General features: G+C 36.0%; 2 protein-coding genes across 2 annotated transcripts; both read right to left on the reverse strand.

Annotated features, from left to right (window-relative positions):
* Nucleotides 1–4,460: 4,460 nt before the first annotated feature.
* Nucleotides 4,461–5,585, reverse strand: LOC145687382 (uncharacterized). The gene has a single exon (XM_081760837.1). The coding sequence runs from the start codon at nucleotides 5,583–5,585 to the stop codon at nucleotides 4,461–4,463; it is 1,125 nt and encodes a 374-aa protein (XP_081616963.1).
* A 58-nt stretch (nucleotides 5,586–5,643) lies between these two features.
* On the reverse strand, nucleotides 5,644–9,165 carry LOC145687383 (uncharacterized). The gene has a single exon (XM_081760838.1). The coding sequence runs from the start codon at nucleotides 9,163–9,165 to the stop codon at nucleotides 5,644–5,646; it is 3,522 nt and encodes a 1,173-aa protein (XP_081616964.1).
* Nucleotides 9,166–10,199: the final 1,034 nt, after the last annotated feature.

The raw sequence follows: 10,199 nt of genomic DNA on the forward strand, positions 1-10,199 counted from the left end.
AGCAAACAATATTGAAACTTAAAGCTCACTTTTAATTTTTAAGATCTTAATTTTCATTAAGATTTTTTTTTTTTTTTTTTTTTTTTTTGTTCCTGCTACGTTTCCAATGTCATTTTGTGTTCTATTTCGAGATGGTTCTGCTTAAGTGTGTAGAAAATACGTAGGTGATTTGTGTGTGAGATTTTCTGCTATAAAAAGAGCCCTAATTGATTTTTAAAAATATAAAATTCTTTGATTATATTCCAGTGACACCATAACAACAAAGCTATATGCACAATCAGTTACACTGACAGAAGTTTTTCATTTACAGTAATTTCCAGGTTTATTGTATATTTTTTTTGTTTTGCAATAATGACAACTTACATATTAATTATGACATATTTATTGTGAATTTTTGTGATTTTTGGAAGGGGCCTGTAGCCCATATAAGTCACTGGGATATGCAAAGAGCATCGGAATATTAATTCTGTGACATTTGTGACTAATCTCACGCTCATTAGCATTTTCAAAATAAAATTTGGAATTTTCATAAAGATCCACAATCTTATGCTTCGCCTCCTTTGCCGCTAAAGGTGGTGCGTTATCAAAATTATACCAAATTTTAAAAAACGCCAGCGCCAAATTTCACATTATTTGATCTAAAAAAATAGCTTCTTCCGATGTGTCCCTGTTAAGGATATTTATCATGATTTATGGAAGGGGGCTGTACCCCCACATCAATCACTGGCACATGCAAGGAGCATCGGAATCTTAATTCTGTGTCATTTGTGATTAATCTGATACTCATTCACACTTCCAGAATAAAATTTGGATTTTTTTAAAATAAAGATTCAAATGCTTATGCTGCGCGCCCTGTGCCCTCCTAATCCGGTGTCACCAAAACAACATTCTATATTTCAAAAACGCGTACCTTTTTACTAAGATAAATTATTTCACATTAATTTGACAAGAAAAAATGATTTCTCGGATGTCCCTGTGTGAAAGGCACACCTTTCACAAGTGCAATTTGAGAATAATATGCAATTTTATTATTTTTCAATATGCAAATATCTTACCTATTTGCATATTGAGATTTTGATTTTGCATTTGACGTATTGATATTTCTTTTATTTCATATAGAATTAAATAGATGAATTTCCAAATGCTCTGGGAATTGCCGTACTTGTAAATATATTACCCTTACGCGCCCTCATTCATTTCAAGTAAATGTAAAATTTCATCTCATAAAGTAATTACTTTGGCAACTAGAAGGACTGTTCTGCTTCTCACCTGAGAGTGGACGATGCCGCCCAACCGAAAAAAAATTCAATCGAATAATCACTTTCAAGTGGTAACAGGTGCATTTAGATGTGCTATGTTAGTCTATATAAGTATTTTCACATGTTTTCTATAATATTTTTATTTTTTAAATCATATATCTAAATATAATCGAAAAATTCAGTGCCTAGTTCAAATTTTAAAAAAAATAACCGGACGTCTATAAACAATGAAAAAAATGTTCTTCAGATAGACAGAAGTGAGTATATTGAGTATATATATCAATTAGTATAGAGCTTTTGTATGTGAAGTGACTCACTTAAAAGTGACATTCAAATAATGCAAGTTAGTAAAGCCTAAAGTTTTCCACAAGATTCTTTTTAAGAAAGCATGAAAGAAACCAACGGACAGACAGCGTCCCTTTCCGAAATTGGATATCTGGAATGGAGTCGCGAGGGAGAGAGAGAGCGACATTTTTGAAAGAAACGACTGGAGGGAGAAACGAGGGTCAGTTGGTGTGTTTTTGTTTCAAGTGTGAAGAGGGAGTTTTCCTCACAGACAAAACTGACCAGAAAACTATAGTGAAAGTTAACGGGCAATGCAACTTCAGAAAACTGGTGGTAATGCCTGTGTTCTCGGTAGCAAAGTTTGTGCTTTTATTTAAAAAAAAAACTGTTAATATTTCAAGACATAAAAATGAGTAATTAGTCAACGAACAGTGTTACTAGTCGCAGAGCATCAGTTAGTATTTCTGCAGAAACTGGACTCATCGAAGACTTATAAATTATTTCTAAATAAAATAAAAAGTCTAATATGTGTGATAAAATCGAAAATAAGTGTGTTTAGCTGGACAAATATTCTACTCCATAAACTCACAGGTTAAAGGAACTTCCATTTATATTTCTTTAAGACACTGCAAGAAAGATGATTTCCAACATTTCAATTTATAGTGCGCACGAACAGTGAAAAAAAAAATACTTTTTGGTTTTGTTGTGTGATCACAAGTGAATAATCACCATTAGTTTCGAGATAGAAGACGTGTGTAGGGCATTTTTAAATCATATTGTTTTATAAACAAGAATAAATGTGATTTTGTATTCATTCCCCGGAAAGAGGATTAATATTATTATTATTATTATTATTTCTTTTTCTTGAATCCTTTTTCATCAGGCTGTGTGGTAAGTACAGATTTTAAACCTGTATTGTCTCTCTTTCAGGATGGGAGGTGAGATTTCCTTCCGGGAATCAAAGTAATTAATAATATAAAATTGTCTGTTGGTGGAAGACATCTAAATATATACAGTGGGCAGTATTAGGCCATGTATTTGGAAGGAGTCACTGACGGGGCAAGTGACCATAAAAAAGAACCCACTAGTTTGCAAGCTAGGGAATGTGAATATACATAACAATCTTAAATATTTATATGTTCTATCAACATCTTGTAGTTGTTAATATCACTTACATTTGTATATGTAATTTTTATTTCATTCATTATGTCAGAAGAAATTTTTTTGGTAAAAAATCGCATTCCCTAAACATAGTTCCTTTGGCACTTCCCTCAAATCATGTGTGGTTCTGTAAGCTTGCGTTACACACCTGCTAAAATATTTATGGCTAATTTTTTATGTGATTTTTTGGAAGGGGGCTGTAGCCCCATATCAATCACTGGCACATGCATAAAACATCAGAATGTTAATTCTGTGAAATTTATGATTAATCTGACCCTCACTGGCATTTCCGGAACAAAATTTGGAATTTTTATAAAGGTCTATCATCTGATGCTTCGCCCCCTGTGCCCCCCAAAGGCAGTGGTTACGAAAATAACATTTCAGATGTAAAAAAACTCATACCTTTGTGCTACAACGACGCCAAATTTCACATTAATTAACAAAAATACCTTCTTCTCGTATGTCCCTACTAAGGATATTTGTGGTGATTTTTTTTATTTTTGAAAGGGGGCTATAGCCCCATATAAGTCACTGGCACATGCAAGGAGCATTAGAATATTAATTCTGTGACAGTGGTGAAAAATCTGACGCTCACTGGCATTTCCGGAACAAAATTTTGAATTTTTTTAAAGATCCATCATTGAGTGCTTCACCCCCTGTGCCCCCTAAGGCAGTTGCGTTATCAAAATAACATTCTAAACTTGAAAAACGCATACTCTTTTGATACAATGACGCCAAATTTCACATTAATTAACAAAAATACCTTCTCGTATGTCCCTAATAAAGATATTTATGGTGATTTTTTTTTATTTTTGAAAGGGGGCTGTAGCCCCATTATCAGTCACTCTTACATGTAAGGACATTGGAGCATTAATTCTGTGACATTTGTGATTAATCTCAGCTTACTGGCATTCCGAAAATAAATTTTGGGATTTTGGTAACATATCACCCACCAACTTTTTACGCCCCTTGCTCCGCAGAAGGGGGATGATGGACTGTATCACACAAACGCTGGTTCGTTCTTTAATAATTCGGTTTAATAATATTGTTAATATTTTTTACAATTCCCGAGTTAAAATAAAATGCACATTGAACACTACGATGAGGCAGCTATAGTCTACGAGCTCACTCACACACACTGCTGCTATACACAGTTTCAACAAGCACCTACCCTTTCTTCTTCTTCTTTTACAGCTAACAAGTTACATTGAACAAACATTTTAAACAAAACTAAACAATTTAAATAAACAAGTAAGGACTAAACATAGCCCCCACCCTTGAACGATCTAGTTCAAGATACACACAAAAGATGAATTAGTAATATTTGAAATGACATATAAAAAGTAAAACAAAACGGTAAATGAAAAATGTCTTTTTCAATCAAATGGCAATGGGGATACTTTCACAACTGGTCTTTTGTAAACTCCATCTGAGGTCTTTACAGTCACTGCACGAACAATGTTATCGCTTCCAGGATGAATATTTACAATACGTCTCAACTTCCATTTTAAAGGAGGTAAGTTATCTTCCACAAGTAAAACTAAATCACCTTCCTTCACGTTGTTGTTTCTTTTCCACCACTTTGGACGCTGTTGTAACATAGAGATATATTCTACACTCCACCTCTTCCAGAAGTTCTGCTGAAGTCGTTGCACTAATTGCCATCTTGACAGTCGATTAAGTTTCTTTTCTGTATAATCTGGTTCAGGTATTGCCAACATTGGAGCTCCAATGAGAAAATGTCCTGGAGTTAGGCTACACATCATTCGGGTCTGAAGACAAAGGGGTGAGTGGCCGTGAATTCAGGCACGCTTCAATTTGACACAACACGGTTGACATTTCTTCAAAATTTAACACAGCATTGCCTACTATTCTTTTCAGATGATACTTCACGGATTTGATTCCGGCTTCCCACAATCCGCCAAAATGTGGTGCATGAGGTACATTAAAGTGCCACTGTATGCCTTCTTTACTAAGATAATCTGTGACACTAATATTAGGTTGATCAGATTTTAGCAACTTAACAAAATCTTTTAGCTCTTTGTTAGCTTTGACGAATGTTGTGGAACAGTCACTAAATATATCTGTTGGTTTTCCCCTACGAGCAACAAATCTTCTTAGAGCAGCTAAGAACGCTTCAGTTGTACAGTCACTCACAATTTCTAAATGGATTGCGTGAGTAGTAAAACATACAAATAATGCTACATATGCCTTGTAAGTTGTTCGCCCTCTGCCTTTAATTGCTTTGAGATGAATTGGCCCACAATAATCTATTCCTGAACGACTAAACGGCCGACTAGGATTTACTCTTGAAGCAGGTAAATCTCCCATAAGCTGTTCTACCGTTAACTTTTTATGGCGATGACATGTCACACATTTCCGAAGTAATTTGCGAACAAAATCTCTTCCATTTATAATCCAAAATGTCTGTTGTAAAGAAGATAATACCAGTCTTGGTCCACCATGCAAACACAATTTGTGTTCATTCCACACAATTAATTCTGTTAAATGGCTATCCCTTGGAAGTAAAATGGGATGCTTTCGATCTTCTGAAACATTGGCATTTTTAAGTCGACCTCCCACACGTAAAATACCTTTATCATCCACAAATGGGTTCAAGCAAAGCAATCGATTTTTGGAAGGTAATGATTTTCCGTTTTTCAGGTACTCAATTTCTGATGCAAATGACCTTTGTTGAACAATCTTTATCAGACACATCAAGGCATTAGAAAGTTCTGTCACTGTAAGTGGACCTGTATGCTTGTTTCCTTGCGGCACACGACAATTATTAATAAAGCGCTTACAATATGCAATAGTTCGCTCAAGTTTCACCAACGATGAACAATTGTCAATAATGGAGGTATCAACATGAACATGCATACAAACTATGTGTTTTCTTTCCTCTTGGTTGACTAACTTTGAATCCACTGTATATTCATTACACTCTGGGAGAATGGGGTGTTTGAGCCACTCTGAACCTGAGAACCATAAGTGATGTGCAAGTAAAGCAGAAGGTAATAAACCTCGAAAACCAGTCTGCTGGATTATTCTTTGAATCCACTTTGAGCCACTTCACTGATGGCAAGAGAGTTTGAATCTTTGCTACACGATTCGCGACAAATACTTTCCATCTGCTTGAATCCGAATTCAGCCACGATAACACAACAGTAGAGTCAGAATAGGCAATTACATCATGCACTTCCAAACGTAATGAATTTAATATGAGATTCATCATTTTAGCTAATAGCAAGGCACCACAGAGCTCTAATCGGGGCAAAGACACTTGTTTGATTGGAGCAACCTTCGTTTTTCCCATAACAATGTTCACACTCACTTGGCCGTCTTGAGATACAGACCTCATATACACCACTCCACAATAGGCCTTTTCGGAAGAATCACAGAATCCTATTAACTCTCTTCTCGTAGCTTGAGTGATACTGATACACCTGTTGATTTTGATGTTTTTCAATAAAGAAAGCTCTGAATAGTAATTCCTCCATTTTCTCAAAATCCATTCAGGAACTGGACTGTCCCATTCTAAATTTAGTTTCCAAATTTCTTGCAATAATATTTTCGCAATAATAGTAGTTGGAGAAATCAAACCTAATGGATCGAACACTTTTGCACTTTCTGATAAAATATTACGTTTAGTTACAACTGACTTAACTGACACAAGATTGACATTGTACGAAAATACATCATTTGATGGATACCACAGAATTCCTAACGTTTTCACTGAATTACTACTATCAAAGTCTAAGCTACTCGTCGTTTGTTTCAAATGAGAGGGTATGGAGTCCAAAACGTTGGGACTGTTGGATGCCCATTTTCTCAGTTCAAAACCTCCTTTCTGCAATAATGCACTGAGTTGTTCTTGTAACTGAATTGCTTCACTAACTGAGTTGGCACCACTGATCAAGTCATCAACAAAAAAATCTTGCATCACTACAGCCGCTGCGATAGGAAATGATTCTTCTTCATATTTCGCTAATTGCTGCAAACTTTTCACTGCTAAATACGGTGCTGAAGCTGTACCATAAGTTACCGTCACAAGCCTGTAATCTTTGATCGGAAGATTAGGTTTTTCACGCCACACAATTCGCTGGAAGTCTCTATGTTCGGGTTGGATTCTCACCTGTCTATACATTTTCTCAATATCAGCCGTCAATGCCACATTATGTTGTCTAAAACGCACAAGTAATGGAATTAAGTCACACTGTAACCTAGGTCCGACAAGTAACTTATCATTCAATGACACATTAGATGAAGTTTTACAACTACCATCAAAAACTACTCTCAGTTTTGTTGTAGAACTGGAATCTTTCAACACTGCGTGATGAGGTAAATAACACACTTCATTGGTTGGTTTCAGTATTTCACTCTCTGGAATAATCTCCATATGCCCAAGTACCTCATATTCATGCATAAAATCTACATATAATTGACGCATTTTAGGCCTCTTCTTCAACCGACTTTCTACTTGCTTAAGGCGTTTAATTGCCACTTCACGTGACTCACCAAGTCTTGCACTGTTGTCGCGAAACGGTAACTGCACATGAAACCTACCTGTCTCATCTCTTTGATGGGTCTTCTCGAAATAAATTTCACACTGTTTTTCTTCTGACGACATTATATTTTGTGTAGGAATATCTTCCAATTCCCAAAACTGTTGCAAAATTCTTTCACTGTTGCACTGGATATGATATGTTGACGCTGTGAATTCTTTACGTCGCACTTCATCGTCGCCAATAGAACCAAACAACACCCATCCTAATTTGGTATTCACTGCTACGGGAGAACCATTAACACCACTACACACACCCACCAATAGCAACTGAGGGTAAATATCTGCACCCAATAACAGATCAATTCTGTCAGGAACATTAAAATTCGGATCTGCTAATGTTAACGTGTTAACATGCGACCACTTCTTGCTTTTATGAATATACCGTTTTGGTAACATACCTGTTACCTTTGGCAATACTAACGCTTCTACAGAAAATTCTGATTTAACATCATAACTTGATGTAAACACAATATTAACAACACCTTTTGCCCGAGCAACATTACTGGAACTCAGTCCCGAAACATGTACATACACAGGCTGTTTTTGTAAACCGAGTCGTTGTATGCAGTTTTCTGACACGAAGCTTTTTTCACTGGCTGAATCTAACAAGGCTCTAACAGGTTGTAAATTACCATATGAATCCTTCACCATCACTACTGCAGTTTGTAATAACACAGCAGATTGCACATGAGTTTCACTTGAAAAATGAGTCCCCACTGAAACACCTGAGTTCTGTTTATTTGGAAAATGAAGTAAAGTATGATGACGTTTGCCACACTCACGACACGATGCTGATTTGCAACTGGACAGTTTATGATTAGATTGTAAACAATTGAAGCATAATGCTTTGTTTTTCACTAAAGAATGACGTTCGTCAACTGACAGCGAAAGAAAGTCATCACATTTATGCAAAGGATGATTTTTGCTTTTGCACTGGCAACACGAAAATTGAGCTGAAGTATGATGCGCTATTGTTGATTTTTCATTACTCTTGTTTGGCTCACTGGGTGGGGTTGATTTTGCATTTGAAGTGCTACTTGCTAATGCACGACACCTATGATCTATGAATTTCACCAATTGGTCGAATGTTGGTAGTTCACTGTCTGACAATGAAAGTTCCCACTGTCTTTTTGTTTCACTGTCTAGCTTCTCTGTTATATGAAATATAAGCAAAGGATCCCATTCGTTTCCTTTTATGTCCAACACTGATAACGATCGCACACACTCAACACTTGTATCCAACAACCGACGTAACGCGCCAGCTGATTCTTGCTGCACTTGACCTTGACTTACAAACCGCCGCAAGATAGACGTGACTAATTCTCGTTTATTTTGATACCTTAAATTTAACAGGTCCCAAGCTTCTTTATAGTTATCGTCAGTTATTTGTATAGATTGAATAAGTGTTGCTGCTTCACCTTGCAGACTAGTTTTTAAGTACTGAAGTTTTTGTGCACCCGTTAATTTTTCATTATTATGCACTGCTGCGATAAACAAATCACGAAACGAAAGCCAATCATTTAAGTTCCCGCTAAAGCATGGCAACTGCAATTTTGGAAGTCGAATTTCTGTTGTGTTTTTTTGACTATTCACTTCACTAGAAGAAGCGTGAGATAATTTACCCTGCACTTCCACTAATTTCACGTTAAGCTTTGTAAGTCTATCTTCAATAGCAGCAAGCTCTTCTTCTTGCACCAAATAAATTTCTTCTTCGGCACACAAGTTACTGGCTAGCAATAAAAGCTCATTTGTTTCACGTGACAGTTCACTCACTTTGTTTCTGTAGACCTGAACTACACTAATATCTTCCTGTTCTGTGATATTGTTTATGCAGTTTTCAGCACGAGTGACCTTTCCTTTTAAAACACGCTTTCGGGAATTGTAAGCTTCCATTGTCGCCCACACAGTTTTTTCTTTCTTGTTAACACACAAGTCTTAGCACGTAGGTCACATAAAACACATAAACACGTATTAACATCTGGGTAGGAGGACCAAATCTTTATGATGGACTGTATCACACAAACGCTGGTTCGTTCTTTAATAATTCGGTTTAATAATATTGTTAATATTTTTTACAATTCCCGAGTTAAAATAAAATGCACATTGAACACTACGATGAGGCAGCTATAGTCTACGAGCTCACTCACACACACTGCTGCTATACACAGTTTCAACAAGCACCTACCCTTTCTTCTTCTTCTTCTACAGCTAACAAGTTACATTGAACAAACATTTTAAACAAAACTAAACAATTTAAATAAACAAGTAAGGACTAAACAGGGGACCTTCGCAAAATAATGTTTGAGACGGCTTTACTAGCTTTGTGAATGAGTGTTTTTGCATTTTGTAACAAATACAACTCATTTGCTCCAAAATCTTCACGAATAATTATTGGAGAAAACTGCTTCTAAAATTTAACATTGAATCTCCCATAAGGAAAATGAACTTTCGTGTTTACACCCCTAAAAGGGGGGTTAAACAGCAATTTTCTCTTATTTTCTTTAGAAATTCAAAATATTCAGATATTTTTCAATAAGAGTGCCAAATTTTACATTTATAGTGTATAAACTTTATCTTCTCCCAGCGCTGTAGAAAATAACATGAATTATGGAACAGTCTGTATATATATATATATATATATATAGGTAGGACAAAGAAATCTAAAACGTTTGCAAAAGTGTGAAAATCATACCTAGTATGGTATGGGGCCTTCTTTTGCGTCCAAAATATCTTGGATCCGAAGTAAAATGGACGTATACAGCTCCTGAATCGTGGTGTGTGGAATTTTGTACCATTGTTCTTCCAAAACATGGTCCAGTTTCTTAAGGGATGCTGGTGGAAGGTAATGAAACCGAAAACGCCTTTCTAACTCAGACCACAATGGCTCAATGAGTTCAGATCTGGTGATTGTGGGACCCAGAGGAGAT

Source organism: Thermobia domestica, chromosome 6, assembly GCF_964235325.1.
Source record: "Thermobia domestica chromosome 6, izTheDome1.hap1.1, whole genome shotgun sequence".
Taxonomy (NCBI): domain Eukaryota; kingdom Metazoa; phylum Arthropoda; class Insecta; order Zygentoma; family Lepismatidae; genus Thermobia; species Thermobia domestica.